At 42.4% G+C, this 16,707-nt stretch overlaps 3 protein-coding genes across 5 annotated transcripts in view; 2 read left to right on the top strand and 1 right to left on the bottom strand.

The window, feature by feature from the left end:
* Positions 1-8,710, top strand: part of LOC140933637 (nuclear pore complex protein Nup205-like) — a 29,773-nt gene extending 21,063 nt beyond the window's left edge. For 2 of the 3 annotated variants that reach the window (XM_073383241.1, XM_073383239.1), the window contains 10 exons: positions 338-661; positions 1,504-1,764; positions 2,255-2,393; positions 3,397-3,480; positions 4,107-4,276; positions 4,604-4,730; positions 5,144-5,278; positions 5,899-5,999; positions 7,248-7,313; positions 8,219-8,710. In XM_073383241.1, coding sequence (XP_073239342.1) covers positions 338-661; positions 1,504-1,764; positions 2,255-2,393; positions 3,397-3,480; positions 4,107-4,276; positions 4,604-4,730; positions 5,144-5,278; positions 5,899-5,999; positions 7,248-7,313; positions 8,219-8,341 — 1,530 coding nt within the window. In that variant the 3' untranslated portion in view covers positions 8,342-8,710. The remainder of the gene's footprint in view (positions 1-337; positions 662-1,503; positions 1,765-2,254; positions 2,394-3,396; positions 3,481-4,106; positions 4,277-4,603; positions 4,731-5,143; positions 5,279-5,898; positions 6,000-7,247; positions 7,314-8,218) is intronic. The other variant, XM_073383240.1, reaches the window with a different exon arrangement.
* Positions 8,711-10,279: 1,569 nt separating this feature from the next.
* Positions 10,280-11,563, bottom strand: LOC140933646 (uncharacterized). The gene has a single exon (XM_073383252.1). It carries the CDS (start codon positions 11,388-11,390, stop codon positions 10,479-10,481), a length of 912 nt encoding a protein of 303 aa, XP_073239353.1. The 5' UTR covers positions 11,391-11,563; the 3' UTR covers positions 10,280-10,478.
* A 3,998-nt stretch (positions 11,564-15,561) lies between these two features.
* LOC140933643 (calcyphosin-2-like) overlaps positions 15,562-16,707 on the top strand; it is a 14,558-nt gene continuing 13,412 nt past the window's right edge. The window contains exon 1 of the mRNA XM_073383249.1: positions 15,562-16,306. Coding sequence (XP_073239350.1) covers positions 16,010-16,306 — 297 coding nt within the window. The 5' untranslated portion in view covers positions 15,562-16,009. The remainder of the gene's footprint in view (positions 16,307-16,707) is intronic.

Here is a 16,707-nt window from a genome sequence, read left to right as displayed (position 1 = left end):
GGGGGCTTATATTTGGAGGGGCTTATTTTCGGAATTTTACGGTATCTTGTCTCTTTCACAGTCATGTATCCGAGGACTTTCTTCACCCGTCGAGTCATTTTTACCCGTACAAGGGTTCAACCTGTTAATGGCTTTTCCTAGCGTTCTAGACTAAATGCTAAGATAGAAAAAGCTGCGGATAAAAATTGTGGATAGATAGGTACTCTGGAGACGTGCTAACAAAGAACTTGGAGCCTCGTTTTATTGCTACGTAGATTCATATCCTAGATTAACTACAGAAGATTGGCATTATCGTAAAGGATGTGTTGATTGATGGCGTAGCTCTCTCTTGCAACAGGCATTGTACATTTACGAGTCCAAAATGGCCCTTTTGACCCGCATTGCACAGTCTGCAGAAGGCGCCAAGGTTCTTCTTCAAGCGGGGCTATTATCACGTTTGGCAGAATGCACCTTCCTTGATCAGAGGCCTGAGCGTGAGAGGACAGTAGGTTTGATGTCCAGGAGCCTTCATGGTCCCGATCAAGACATGAGCTCTGCTCTGCCTGACTCATTTGTCCCCTCAGTTATTGACAGATACAGACAGCTACTTATGCCAGCTCTCAAGGTCACACTGGCCATCTTAACGTCACTTGGATCACAGCACAGGGAGGCTGCTACTAAGGTTCGTAAATCCCAACTCAGAAACTATGAAAGGAATGGGTACAAGCATTCGGCGCAACGACTTTTGGGATTGTTTAGCTGGACAAGCGTTATGTACTTATGATTGGTTGCCTTGAATGCCATCGACCAATCATATAACTAACGCTTGGCCACCCAAACGATCCCAAAGCTTGTACTCATTCTTATTAGAGTTTCTGAAGTGGGAAATAGTATGAAGAGAAAAGCAAATGAGAGGTTTATCCTTGTGTTCACTTTCCTAACATCAACACGCATATCCTTTACAGTTGTCTCGATATGTCGGTAATACTAATTGGGATAATTTGTTTTAATATCAGCTGTTGTATCGGCTTCTCAGAGACGGGCTGAAAAGACTAAAAATAAGTAATAAATTCACTGAAAATGACCATCCAAGTAGTTTGTAAGAAAGTAGACCCAGTCGTGGGTTGCCATTTTATGTTTTTGTGTTTGCTTATCGGCCTTTGAGCCAACTGGGTTGTTGCTAGTGGTTTTGGCAAAGTTGTCTTGTCCGTTGATATGATGTCCAACGTTTCCGGCCTCACACGGCAGGCAAATTGAGAGAAGACTAATAAGAACGTCTTGTAACCAGAGTGTCTTGATTTAGATTGTGCTTTTTCCTCCACCCCTTCCCCCTTTTATTTTCCACTTATATATATCCGTGTCACAGGCGCCTGGCTCCCTTGGCGTGGGGGCTCATGGCTGGAGGGCGCGGGTTTGCCAGCCGTGGGGGTGTAACTTTGTCTAGGGGCGGGCTTTGCCAAAAGTGGAAGCCCCCGGACATCCTTGGCGTCAACCTCCACTTAGTGACGCAGTTGTTAATTGTAGGTTTTGCACTTTGTGGTTGCCCATGTGGACATTTTTATCAGCATTCTTCAAGACCGACACACCGTACATACATCAGGCTCGTTACATGAAGTAGGGCTTGTTACAGGCATCATGTGCAACATGGGGCTGACCGAGGCGAGTTTAACAACTGACGAAGAACTGGGGCAAGAACAAATCCAACTCAGGGGACCCCTGGCAAGAATCCAACGACTAATGATTGGGTTGTTTCCAAGATACTGTTCAAGTGATAGTTGGGAAAAAGTAAGTTGTATTTGGAGCGAAAAAGGAAAATCGTCGTATAAAGTATCTCTTTCCCCACCTAAATGTAAAAGAAATACCGATTCCAATGTTGTAGGGTTTCTTGTCGTTATGAAGCTATTTCGCTTAACCAGGTTTTTCCACCTACCCCCTTGACTTTTAGATCTTAGAAACCTTATCTTAATTCATGTTTTGGTCTGTATTGGTATTTTTATTTCCTCTGATATCAACTTCAATACATTTGCCTTTCTGAATTCATAGTTGTTCGCTGCTTTGTCTGGTGGCCACAAAATCAACCTTTTTAAAAACACTTTATTGTTTCACGTCCTGCATTACAAAATGCGACTTTGTTTTCTTAAAGAGAGACACACTTTTAACTTAAATGTTAAATGATCCACCCTCACATCAGTCTTGTTCGTTGATTTTGTTGGGATTTCATCGCTTAAATGACAGACTAATTGTGTTGAAAATTTTTAATCCTTTTTTTTTGCAGATTATCAAATCTATGTTGGAGGAAAACAACGAAGAGCCTGGTGCCAAGTACAGTTTGGTAGCCATGGAAACCACCGAAAAACTGCAAAGGATCTGCTCTAATATTGTTGGCTATTGTAAAACCGTGATGTCTTTAACAGGTATTGACATACTTTTTTTTCTCCTCTATATTGACGTTTTCTTTTGTTCTTGTTCATTTGCATTAGATGCGACGTTTGAGCTGGGTATAACATCACACACACAGTTACCCTTTCCGAGGGGCAGGCGAAAGGGTGGGGGGAGGGGCAGAAATGTCCAACTGATCGCTTGATTGAGTTTGATCGACCTTAAGGTGGATTTCCTCCGTCGAGAAATGTTCGCGTGCTTACGCGTGTAAAATTTACGTGGGTAAGTAGAATAGGGCAATGTATGGAAGGTGCCGCGTAAAAGTAAAAGTTGAACCTCGCTCAACGTTCACTTTAACGCGGGGCCTTCCATACATCGCCGTTTTATTAACGCAGGTAATTGTTGTGCGCGTAAGCACGTAAAAATTACTTGAAAGTGGAAATAAGTCTGAATTAGAAAAAGAAGAGTGTGGCAAGGAGAAGCAAGATGAATAAACCTCTGCCTTTGTCGAAACAAATGAAAAAAATTTGAAAGCCACAGTAGTACAGTAAGCATCGAACTAGACAATTTTGAGGGGGGTGGTGGGCGGAGATAATATAATATCGTAGGTGACGTCATGAAGAGGCAACTCAATAAGATCACGTCAGACTGTTCTTAAAATATGACCAATATGACCGGTTTGACAGGTTTTTTTAGATCGGTAATGTCATCGATTAGTTGACTAATAATAAGAAATGCTCATTGGTTCATTCATACGGCAAAAAAATCCCGCATATTCTATGCCCTCTATACTACTAGCCATACACAGGTGTTGCAGTGCACTTGTACGGTGCCTCTTGACCGTTTAATAGAACCTGTACGCACCGAATAAAACTTAACAGACATAAAAGCCAATACTGAAACATTACTTGATGGAGCTTGAGTAAAGGTGACCAGCTTCTCCTTAGAAGGCGTCCGTTTTTGAACTAAGAAAAGCCATTTTACGGACGTCCGGCAAGTGACCTGTAATTATTGTTGATATTGTCTGGTCCCCCTTAGGTTCTGTTGGCTCTCACTGCCAAGCGCTGTTTTCACCAAGTCTTACCGACTCATTATCACGCGATGCTCGTCTCACCAGAGATGGTAAGCAAATGAATTAACAACATTAGGGGAATGGGGAGTTTCTTTGTCATAATGCGTATGGTACAATCATCAAATAACCTAATTTTTAAAAATAATCGTTTAATCATTCAAGTGAAGATAACGAACAATACACACAGTTTACAGCTAACCAACAGTGGTTTTCGTAACGTCAAGAAACGCATCCAAACAAAGCGAGCGCTTTGCTAAAGCAGATCGCAAAGTCTTATAATGACTAATAATAATGTAAAAAATTAATAACGCGCAAAATTTCGATGTAACTATTGTAATTAAATGCGTGATAGTTTTCCAAATGTCATTTATTTATGCAACTGGGGGATAAGCTATCTTGAAACATATAGTTTTAATCAGCTTTGTTGATGGTGACTAAGGAAACAGAAACCACGATCGAGACTGGTGAATTAGTTCACGATATTGAGCAGGAAGCGACGGTAGTGACATGTGTAGAAGGGCTAAATGCGGAGACCGCTAATTATGCGTTATCTAGAATCTAGAATTGGCACTAGAACACTGCACTTGACAGATAAAGGTTCTAACTGTGGGTTATGGGAGTTCTTGTTGTCCCTTCTGCCTCTTTTATTAACTCTCATGTCTTGTACCCGCTGTAGCTGTTCGTTCCTCCGCCGCTGTTTCGTCCCACCGACCTGTTAGCCTTGGACTGCCTGTGGCGTTCATGAAGAAATGTAGTGAACAGATCTTTCAGACGGCTGAGTTGTACTCACAGGCGCGGTTGAAGCTACAGAACCTGACAGAACTCACCAGCGATGAACTGAGAGAGGTACAGAGCGGTTATGAACGTTAATAGAGAATTACTGTCGCTGTAGCACTCATTTTCCATATAATGTCAAGCGTATATTCAATGGATGATGACCGAGATCCAGTGAACCAATGAGAAAGCTGGGAATGCATTATCCGAAGTTGAGAATTTAATAAAGTTCGTTTTCTTGGTGTTTTGCTGTCTATAATTCGTTAAGTTGGGATTTCACTGAAGTAGGAAAGTTCAAAACACGAATTTGCCCACGTATGTCTGACTGAACGAGTGCTTTGATAAATATATTGCTTCACATTCTTGAAAACGTTCGTTAATAGTTTTGTTTACCTTCAGTTTAGTCAATCTCGTTTTAATGGATCAGTACAAGAAAGACTCACCACACAACAGAGGCATCAGCTGGCTCAAAAATGTCTCACACAGATCGTGCAGTTCAAGGGACGTGAAATTTCTTCTCAACTATGTATCCTTTGATAATACCCTAGGAACACTCAACAGATCAAATTGCAATCTAGAAATGTGGCTTGGGATCGGGCGTTCATTTCCCCTAAGAAAAAGGGAAGAAGAGCCGCCTGATCGTTGGTTATAAGAAGTGATGTTTTTTTAGGAGAAGGGAAGATCGCAGGTCCTTGAGAAAAACCATTCGGAGCAAGGGAAAGAACCAACAACAACTCATATACGGCATCGCCTTCGAGACACAAACCCGGGCCAGTTTGACGGGTGGAGAGTGCTCTTACCATTACAATGTATAGTGGAGCCTTCCTTTGTCTTAAGACCTTAGATCTGAGACAGAGCAGTAGTGACATCACTGATACAAGCGGTTCGACTGCGGTATGGGGTCGGAACGTATTTTTAACCTTAACTCTTTTACAACAGACATTATCGAGAACTGTTTATTCATTATATGGCGTCACTTGGATTTTTACTTCTTGCATTGCATCCCATCAGATGAAGAACGGCGCATGCTTGCTGGTCCAACGCTGGCCGGAAGTCGTATGAGAAGACTACAAGGTATTCGCTTACGAGTTCGGATTCTTGTCAAGTTATCTGCTAACTTAGAAAAGAACATAGACAGCTATTACTCCTTTGCAGCCGTAACCCGTGCGCAGTTACCCCGTTACCACCGCAGCCACCACAGCAAAATGCAAAATTTTGAATCTCTGTCGGTTCTAAACATTTGATCCTTCACCTTCCGTGCCTATTTAAATATTTGGCTACATTGAATTTTTCTCTGCACTGCGTTGATTGATTATGTCTTTCTGTCCACCGTAAGGCTTTCAATCGCGTTTTACTAATTATACTACTTCATGAGAAATTTCTCTAATTTGGTTGGGTTGGAGCAGTGGTATTTCAGCTTAATTTGAAATACCTGCATGTGAAAATTACAAAACCTTTGCGGGTAGTTGTATAAACAAATAATAGCATGATTTGTACGTGATATTTGGCATAAATACCACTCGTGATATTTCAAAATTGTCTCAAATTCCACTCGCCTATACTAAGTATACTGAAGGGCATCAGAAACAAGACGCAGCGCTAACTTATTTTTGCCATGAGCCTTCGGCATTTGGCGTTTTGTTATCTTGGTGATTCAGTCAAAGTAATAAGTGTTCGTTTATTTATGTAACCAGACTGGGCGTCACCCTCCAGGAGTTCTGCGTTTTCATCTGATCCTGGTCACGAAGCTTCTGCTGGAGTTGGGGGTGGTGTAACGCGAGAGGAAATAGATGCTGTAAGTAACACTCGTTTGGGAATAGTATAAACATAGGCCATTTAACGTGCAATCGTGCATGCACCTGAATGCTTCAGTCTAAATGTTTGCATTTTACCACTGATAATTTAGTCTGCAGTGTGGTTTATTGTTTAAAGTTATCCAGAAATTAGGTTTCAGTGTACATTAAGATGATGAATAGAGCAAATTTGTGGCGGAAAACGTAGCGTTTTTACAGTCCTCTATTTTTCTGTATGATCGCCGAAGTCGAGCATTCGCTTTTTACCATCTCGGTTTCATATATTCCGAATGACATGCGTCAGGGACTCGTTACTCGAAAGGCACGGAAAAGTTTCGGGCCCGAAGGCAGATTTTAAACTATCAAAACGTGTCGAGTAGTAGCACAGTTCCTAGCTCACAAACTAGTCAATTTTGCTTCGTTCACTGACAGTTTCGTTGTATTATTGTCAATATTATTAAAACTTTGATCTTGAAGGTAAAAACAGCAAACACAAAACAGCTTTCCGGGGCCGAAAAGCCACCGGGACTTTCGAGAAACAGGCCCCAGGGTTTATAACGGTAAAGGGAGGGATGCGAGTTCCTCTCAAGACTTACCGCGCCCCCTTAAGCACATTTGTTAATTTTGAAGCCAAGATGGCGTATTGTTACAGTAAACGCTCGATCTCGATAATTCTTACGGGAAATAGACTATAAACATTCCACTGCAGATACGAAAGCTGCGCACAACTGTGTCTCTCAGTGGGCGACCTTTTTTGCTGCCAGGAGTGAAGGCAGCGGACTGAACAATTTGACCGTTCACAAGGAACGTTTCAATATTTTCGCTCTGTTTACACGCAACTCACGAATCAGAGCGCTACTTTAGCAAATCAAAGTGGCATCTCCCAGCTGGGGTACCACGCATTTATGCAGCCGTGCCTTTGTAGTACAGGAATTTAGACTGTTACGGTGTTCACACCGTCTCGGTCAAATTTTCCGTACACAAATTTAGACGGTCATGGTGTTCACATTGCGCGGGTAATGTGTTTACGTCGTGTAAAACGTAGCCTGCGAGCAAGCCCTCCGGGGCGGAGGGGGTGGGGGGAGGGCTCTTCCCGCCCCACCTCCAGAGCGCCCCGGAGAACTTGCTCGCAGGCTATCTAAAAGGAGTTCTTTTGTTTCTCTTATGTCTATGATTTTTGTTTCATAGGCAAGGTTAATGCTCCCGGCTCGCTGCAGTAGTACTAAAAGTATATTGCACTTTCCTTGTAGCTTAAAAGAGAATCCATAAGTACCCTGACAGAGGCGTTTTTGAAAAAGCTCATTGAAATTGAACAGGTACTGAAATATGGCAGGCAGGGTGTATTGTCGCTTTGTACTTGCTCTATTCATGTGTGCGGATAAGGATGTGTGCTAGACTTCGGGACCGACTGAATATCTTAAACTGCCGTTTCAAGCTCCGACCCCACACATACCTATAATCCCCCCAGTCAAAGGCCGATTGGCTGTAAACAGGAAAAGAAGCCCGATTATTAGCCTCCCCGCAGACGTCCTTTGGGGTTCTTTTGTCACGCATTCGAGAAATGAATGCGTGACAAACGAACCCCAAAGGACGTCTGCGGGGAGGCTACCCGAGAATAAGTCCCCTCTAAATTGTATCGATATGAATTCGATTACTTATGAAGCCTTGAAGGTTAAAAACCAGTAAATACAAAACGTGTTCTGATCAGCACTGATACACTTGCTTCGAAGCGTTTTTTCTATTGTGGTTACAAGTCCCCTCGGATATAAACCCCTCTGTTTATTAGCCTTCCTAAAACCCCTTACGGAGATGTATAATCCCAGGGCTTAAAAGCGGCAGTTTACGGTACGTGTATAACTTCGGCGGTGTGTAACAGTATTGTGGTAGGTTTGCTCCACGTGGCTACAGATTACCAGGTTTTACGACTTGTAGCTTGCGTACCAGGCGCAAAGGGGGTGTGGGGGGGGGGGGGGGGGGGAAGAAGACTTCTGCGTTTTCGTTGTACGCTACATGTATATATATAGGTGCCAGAAGAACCTAACAATATACCATATTAAGGTAGAACGCAATGTAGATTGATGCTAAGGGTTTTGCCTTGTTCTGTGAACATGCATGTAACGTTGCTCTCATCTGAGTGTATACTATCCTTTCCTGATCCCTTGTTTTTTCTATGTATACTTTCATTGTAAGATGTAACGTTTTTTTTTTCTTTGAATTTTAGACGCACGGAAAGGGACGCACCCGAGTCGGTTTTATCCAAGTTCTTGTTCGGCGCATTAAACGTCTTTTGACACTCCACGGAACGCCTGCGCGTTCAGAGCAAATGGTCAGCGGGTTACGTTGACCAATCACACCCGTTCCAAACTGCAAACAGAAAGTGTTGACTATGCCTTAGACATTTAGCACTCTACTCCAACAAGACCTGGAATAGGCGCTTGCGTAGAAGTAACCGTTGCCACGCTAAGAAGCAGCACCGAGAGAGGTTCCACGATGTTCATGGACCTCAGTTGTACTGTTACCGGACCTTAACGTCTTTGTAAATATCCGTAAGGTCGTGAATTGACTCTTGTCACCATTACGGTCTGTAACCGAACACATACGCCTACAGCAACGCACAGAAAAGCAACAGCTCTTGCGTGTTCCATTCTGCTTGTCTGTATCCAAAATCTGTGGAGGTTGTCATAATAAAATAAAAAGAAACCTTTTTTGTCTATATATCGTTATGGACAGCGCCTGTGGTAGACGTGGCAGTGTGGTAAATGCGATGAGTAGTCACTTCTTTCTCTTAGACTTCTTAAAAGTCCGGTTTTGTTTACGCTGCGAGCAAAGGCTACATCTTCGCCGGCGGTGTGAGCTGGCGTGCAAAAAGTAGCTACTTCTCGCACGCCAGCTCACACCGCGAAAATGTAGCCTTTACTCGCAGTGTTGGTTTGGTTGGGTAATGTGTCAGGAGAGAAAACGGGTGACTTAGGCTCATACATCAACAGCTTGGAAAATATGTATTTTTCCATAACGTTTCAGGTCTTTAATGATTACTGTTTATGGAACACCGCCATTCGACCATAGCCTGAGACTTGCTAGTGAGGCGTCATCAGGAAGAGATTTCTGCGCTCGTTCCTCAGACGTTATTTTGCGAGGAAGCCAGTGGTGGCGTAGTCTCCTTCGCAGCCGTTATTAGGGTCGTCACGTAACTCTCCTTCCCACTTAGTGGGGAGGGGCGTTGCGTGATGACCCTAATAACGGCTGCGAAGGAGACTAGTGGTGGCGTCGCGAAATGTCGCCGGCTGTTTTCGCAAGCTTTTGCGGGGACTTTCTCTGGCCCAAAGAAAAATCCAGTCATTTCCTTTTTCATTTTCTGTTTTACGACACCCTTGTTATACCATACCGATTTACGCACTGAAGCACATGTACCAACTCCGCGGTATGACCATTACCTTACTGTGCGTGCGCACAACCATATCACCCTGGTAGTGGTTTGGTAGTGGCAGCCATGGACAGCTGTTTCGTCCTTTTTAGGATTTTCCAGACCCTAAGCGAGGTCTTACTTGCGATTATCGACCCCGCCGGTCACGATCTCGGTGAGTTCAAAAGCACTGCTGTAAGCGCCAGCCCCACCGTAGGCAAGTGGTAGCTGTAAGTTGGGAACCGCGAAAAAGTTTTCCCTCTACCGGGGTGATGTTGTTGTACGCATGCGTAGGGCACCGGCCTTACCGCGGAGCTTAAACCGTGGAGCTAAAACCGTGGAGCTAAACCGCGGAGCTCAAGTGCTTAAATTGGTCTTGTTATACGACCACGCTGTTTTCAATACTCACGACCACGGTATAGCATGACACTATCCCGATAATGCAAATATATTTTCATAGACTCGAACGGCTTAGTAAAGGAACCTCTAATGTTGGGGGTAAAGTCCACATTCTAACTCTCAACAAGCTGAAAAAAAATTGTGTCGAAGAAACTGGCGACGAACTGTCCCATTTCTTGAAATGTTTTATGATGTCAAAAGAAAATAGTTTTATCTCTGTCCACTTGATGGCTAACAAGGTTTGCATGAGCATTAATTTCATAGTTAATTTTCGTCATTTTATCTAATTCGGTTGAGTTAGATTATCTCGCTCTTTTATTTCCTTTCATTTGCTCTATTTACTATCGTTCCGAACAGTTAGTCCGGTTATTTAAAAGGAGTTTAGCTAACGTTTAACAAATCTACGTTCTAAGATATGTTCAGTTTGCTAAATGCTTCTCTTAAAACACCGTCTATCGTGAACAGTTTCATGAAATCATAAAGCGTAGACTAGAAAAACATTCATCGTCTCCAAATAACCCAATAAGGGAGAGATCTGTATGTCCAAAGATAACGCAAACCCATCCTCTCACGGTGCTGGGTACTACCGACTGATTTTCATCAGGTGACGTCAGACTGGACGCGCGCGAAATAGTGAAATTGCCTGGGAACTAAGCTATGTGAAGCCAGTTTCTATGTTTCAAACCTTGGAGGTTTTACGGTTAAAATGCGCAAAAGGTATGATGGGAAGATGACGGGTTGCATTCATACAATACGTTGACGAGCTGTGCATATGTTTCCCAAGCCCTTCCTTAAACTCGTTCCATAGAGAACGATTCCTATAAACTAAAGGTGCTTTTTCTTGGATCTTCTCGATGAACTCACGCCAATACTTTGCCATCTGACCGACGGTTGCTTTCCTTGGATACACTCGATGTTTTATGTTAGAAATACCGACAGGAACAAGCATCATCGCTTGTCCTCGGAATGTTAGTTCTACAGCGGACATGATATGCTTGTTGGGTATATACCAACTTTCACCCTTATCCAATGTGGGATAGGGTAAAATATGCCCCACAGCTCGGTAATGGTAAGCGTTGAGGCAACCATCAAACCATACTATAGGTATAACTAAGGATTTTTCTACAATACCACATAGCTTCTCTCTCTTTTTGAAGGTCCATCTTGCTCCATGATGTAGATAGTTCGCAAAACCAAAAGCCGGCTCGTAATCCAGAAGCCATTCTTCAAAGACCCTGAATGGCTGCAACGTTCTCATTTTTGGGGGAGTGAACGAATTGAAACCAAGAACTACATCATCATCAATAAAGATGTAGTAATGATAGGCTGTTGCTCTTTTCGAAGCATTAAAGAACAGCAAATTGCGGCCTGAAGCCCAAGTGGTTGTCGCATCAAATATATAAGAGATGTGTGGTGGGTGATTTCTGTCTTCACACTCGGTCTTGTAACTTAGGACGATGACATCACATTTGCAAGTCTCTGGGTCACCAATCTTTGCAGAGGAGGCCAGGCTAGGAGGCAGACATTTCCCGGTTTGAGTGAGATATATGAAAGGCTTTTTAGACGAGGGCATGTTTGTTTGTTGAGCCATATACGGGGAGGATTGCGAAGGCCTTGTTATGTGAGCAACAGCCGCGTTTAAAGGGTTCTTGTATTTATCTGGCTCGTTTTGGTTCTCGCGAAACAGTGATGCACTGAGTATAACTAAAAACACGCATACAGTTGTTAGAAGAATAAAGCATCGTCTCAATCCAATACCAGTACTCTGAGAACTGTAAAAGAATAAAAGAGTTGAAGAGTTAAGTAAAGAATTTCTCATGGGACACATTACATCCTGGAGATTTAGACATGGGGTAGTTACTTTCTATTCCAACGGGGATCCGGAAGTTCTGACCAGAAAATAGAGTATTATCTTTGCACGCTGAAAACCATTAACTTGCATATGTTGTTGTCTTACCATTGATATGTTTTTTGGCGTGAAAATTAATTACAAAGGCCTCTGTATGATAAGCATTATTGAGCATTTTGGTGACTTTTTCGGGGGAGACCGAGTATTTTAGTGGAAAAAAAATGTAGCATTGAGGTGGAGCAATTTAGAGGGGAAACAAAAGCATAATTTACAAATGCGGTACAAAAACCTACCAGTGGATAGTGTTATCCAAGGATTAACAACTGAGGCCTGATGGTCTGTGTAATTTAGCGGGCATTAGGAAATTATGGGAACGCAAAATGGTCCGCGTTCATTCGCGGACTCAGGATTGACACAATTTCAGTTCCAAAGTGGTCTAGAACGGGACGCCATTGAACGGTTGTAGGCAAGGTGTGTGATCGCACGCCAGATCTCAACGCAAAAATGTGGCCTCTGCTCGCAGGGCAGAAAAAAAGGCTAGAACGTTAAGAATAAAGTTAATGGCAATTTTCCTGTTAAAACTGAGGAAAGGTAAGGTCGAGTTTAAAATCATCAAAACAGGAAGAATTTGCAACTTACATGTATTGTATTAAAAAGCGTAATGTTACCAAGAGAACACCAAAAATTTTAAAAACATATTTATATAATAAGGAAAGTTACCACGGGGATGTATTTTAATTGAACTTCTGCATAACAGAAGAAAGTATTATGTACCTGGTAATTATATAAGTTCAATAGACTTACTAGGTCAGACTTTACAACAAAAGTAGTAAAGTCGCGGGATTATAAGTTTATGCAAAGTAAAATACTACTGAAGTTTTTAAAATTAGAAAAACTAAACCGACTTTGCGATAAAAATATATTGTTGCTAGTCGCCACAAGAGGCAAGCAATTTCTGTTAAATCTTAAAACAACCATCTCTCTTTGAAAGATAACAAAAAAAATTGTATGAAATGAAGGATGATCAAGTTTTGAATATATGAAAATCATATATGCGAACTGCAAAGCCGAAGAATTACAATGAAGAATGATCATCGCATTGTACTGGAATGTAGCTATCTCTTCTATTCTTGCACTGAAAATGGCTAACATTTGATGCTTATTGTTGAGAGCGAATTGAGTTTTAACCCTTTTCTAGTTATGTTTTTTACACAGGGGCTTTCCTTTTCAGCATTAAAACCTATTTACCATGCATCCAAAATTGACTTCAAGATTATAATTATTCTTGCTTTTCTGACATTCATTATTAGTTTGCCTTCATGATACAGTACCAGATAGGCCCATTGTCTAATTGAGGTCAGCATCCGACACATTTTGATATTTTGTTCAGTAAACTTCATTTATTTTAGGCACAATTATCTTCAATAAAGCAGTTTCCAATTTAATATGCCATGGCCTGTAAAAAGGCCAAATTCAAAGAACAAAGTTATTTTAAAATTGTTTCAATCCCGAGCAGGAATCGATCTGCTTACATATCAAGTGTTTTTCATGATAAATTAATTTCTTGTAAATGTTTAAAGTAAAAATGATAATAATTGACTTTTTACGAGGTTAGGCGAATGATCCGGGTTTCTCGCGGACTGCCAAGTAACAATCTTGAAAATTTCTAATTCCTAATGTCTCTCAAAATATAAAATATGGTCCTATGGCATCGCGTGCTTTAGTAAAGCAAGATGAAAAGAGCATTAAACCAAGAACAGCCGACAAAGAACATGGTTTTCCACTTGTCTTGCTCTTAGTAATTACTGCTTTCGGTGTGCATTCATTACCAGAAATTGTAGAGATAAAACATAGCAATAATCTCATTTTACCCATTTCTGTTGCCTGACTGAGGAAACTTACAGAGGTGAAATAAAACGATTTTGCTGTCGGGTGATGCCGCTACTCGGCAGTTCGCACTAATACTGTTGTGATCTAAATGTGACCACAGTTGTCGGGACTTAAAAAATATAAAAACATATAAAAAGGAAAAATCAATTTACCTACAGAGAGCGGGCTGTAAGGTTGAGCATACAAGACTAACAGGGGATACCATGATAAAACAAACGAAACCAGCCTGCGCTTTTCTTAATGACCTGAACCAGATAGGGGCTCCCCAATTATCTTGATGATGTGTTCATATGCTCATAGGTGTCTCGCACGTAGGACCGCCCTTGCCTAGTCCCTAGGCCTCATTATTGCGCGCGGCCGATGGGTTTTGGGTCCCGTGGTCCCAGCCGTTCGTCTCTGATACGCCACAGAAATGCATTGACCGAGAAGGCCTGGGAAGACGCCCCACGGGGACTAGGCAGACGACTAGGTAGGCACTGCCTCTTATAACACGGGCAAACGCGGACACCCTTTCCTTTTCCGTAGCGAATGCAGAAAAGTGGCCTGGGGAACGTGGGTACAATGACACACTTCTTGCATCGAAGTGCGGATTTAACTTGGTCGATCTCCCTCCTTCTTCTTGTCCTTATCATTGGTTATATTGGTCTGTATGGGTAGGTTTTCTGAAAACTGTTATCTTCGTTTTACCTCCTCTTGGTGGATGCAGGCTGGAACATGTTCTCTCCAAAATTGAAATTCAACGAGGTCATAAATAAAGAACAACTTGTGAACTGACTAAGCTCGGTTTCATCAGATTTGATAATGCCATGAGCATGGGACAAGAAAAAATCTTGAGTTCCTGACAAGATTCAAATGTATGAGTATTGAACTTCCAACAAATTTTTGAATGAACGGTTTAGAAATTAGGAAACTTCTTAAACAGTTTAAATTTAGAATAAGTCGTTATCGTATTTATTTATTTATTTATTTATTTATTTATTTATTTATCCTTTCATTTTTTTTTCGCAAAAGGAACAAATAAAAAACCGTCTAGACTGGTTTAGGTTTTCTAACTTGCCCATTTAAAGGCATAGATTACAAAATATAGCACATTTTATACAAATTCTGACCGCGCGCTTAGAAGCTGCCAGGAGCCCTGACTCCTATCACTACTTATATTGAGTAGTTTACAAATTGTGGCATATTTGCAGGTTATAACTAGTGCTGACCACCCTTGGAGAAGAGTCTCCAGAATCGCGTCAAGCCTTTGAAGTCGCTGCATCCCGAAATTCTGGACGCGGTAGTCAACCTTGTTTTCTCTCGGCAAACTGGTTTTTCGAGTGCTATCATCGTTTATTGTTAAAACAGCTAAGTCGAGCCATAATTGAGCTTAACTGAGCCCACTACATCAAGTGCACGGCTATAAGGCCTTGGTTGGAAATTATATCCTATCAACAAGATGCCGCGCATGATCAACAAAGATCTTACGCGATTCACGCAGCCAGGAGCCGAGCAGCAGAGTCTTTCTCGAGTTAGCCTGCGTTGCAGCAGGCCCTCTATCCTCTAAACAGAAGGTTTAGAGTGTCTGCGACCAGGCTATAAATCGAGAAAAGCTCTGCTGGCAGGGTGGCGACTGACTGCTGTGCTCGGTGACGTCACAGCTCACGGTAGAGTCCAGGATTGACCGAGCCGAGAACGCCTAGGGATTAGGCTGTGCTGTGACTAGTCGTTTGAAAAAATAACTGGACAGGCGATCTGATAGCCCGCGATCAAGCATCCTGCGAGCAAGCTCCCCTATTTGGGCCTGCCTCTCGCACGTCTACTTTTCGTGATATCCCCCAAATGGAGAGCTTACTCGCAGGCTGCCCGCGGGAGCCCCATGAGAGCTTGCTCGTTAACCCCCCCACCCCACCACCCCTTCCCGCTGGAACCAACAATGTGTCCACAATGTTGACACCTGGGAGAACATTATATGAAGAATTTTTTAGACCCTTGGTAGCCGTGTCTCCACTGCAGCGCTGATTCGTTCGTTGTTGCTCGGAAGCCCTTGGTCGTTAACGTGTTTTGGGTTTGTGTCCTGGCTCCTGTCTCTTGGTTGAAGTGTTTTTTGTTTAGATTACTATAGCACACCAAAGGAACACAACATGGAAGCGTAAGAATAGGTGCTTCGCATGTCCATGGCGGGAAATGGTGCGAGGGCAACTTCACTGAAACCCGAACACAGTGACAGTCACTGATGACAGGCATTGTTTCTTATTACGTACGTGAATCTTGGACTGAAGGCTGTTAAAAGAAAGATATGGGGTTTTTTTGGTCCTTCAACTGCGAAAAATACTGATGATTATCAGTTGTTGACAAGTATTAAGTCATCTGTGCATGGTCAAGAGTTGCTTCTCTTTGGTTAGTCAAATCGGCGGCTTAATTTGTTCTCTGCGTTGCTATCTCGATACTGCTGCCTCAAAGTGTGTTTATATAGTCATGGTAACTTTGAAATGAGCTTCTGGCAAAGCAGTTATCAAGCAGACTTGTCTGTTACAGGCACCTCCTCCTCAAGACACCAAAGACCACCCAGTGGTCGTCGTGGTCGACCAAGCAGTGCTCCAAGGGGAGGAAGTACAAAGTCTCATATTTTTGGTGTATCTGATACTCCTAGACAGGAAGAACCCAAACAAAATGCTAGAAGTAGTTTCCAAGGCAACACAAGTTCTGTGCACACTACCCCTGAGGCTCCGCGCCCTTCCAGTGCACATGCGCCAAACAACACAGCTGGCCATGGACCTGTAAATAATGTAAGGATGTTACATTAATCTTTTATTTTTTAAAAAGCAGTTCCTCCACCCATACACAAAAGAAGATATTGCACAAATTTCATCAGGAAGCACTAACCATAATCATTTTTTGGTGATTTAAGGATTACATTGTCGATCAGATAAATCACTCTACACAGGGTTGTCACTAAGATTTCAAGTTGCCGGGTAAATACAGCAAGTAGCTGGGGAATCAAACGGCTAGGGATTTCTTTTGGTTCTATTTTTGTTCTATTTTCCAATAAAAGTAGCCGGGGGCCACTCTCTTAGTACCCGGGGAAAATCCCCGGCCCTCGGCTCTTAATGACAACCCTGCTACATGAGCAAGGAAAACCAGTAATTTAACATATGAAAGATTATTACACTAAGTGGTTGTGAAAAGA

Source organism: Porites lutea, chromosome 4 (assembly GCF_958299795.1).
Source record: "Porites lutea chromosome 4, jaPorLute2.1, whole genome shotgun sequence".
Taxonomy (NCBI): domain Eukaryota; kingdom Metazoa; phylum Cnidaria; class Anthozoa; order Scleractinia; family Poritidae; genus Porites; species Porites lutea.
Note: the sequence above shows the minus strand (reverse complement) of the source record. Positions and strands in the feature narration are given on the sequence as shown.

Coding starts and splice junctions, on each gene's coding strand:
- LOC140933646 (XM_073383252.1), bottom strand. CDS start 11,390: ATGGCTCAACAAACAAACATGCCCTCGTCTAAAAAGCCTTTCATATAT.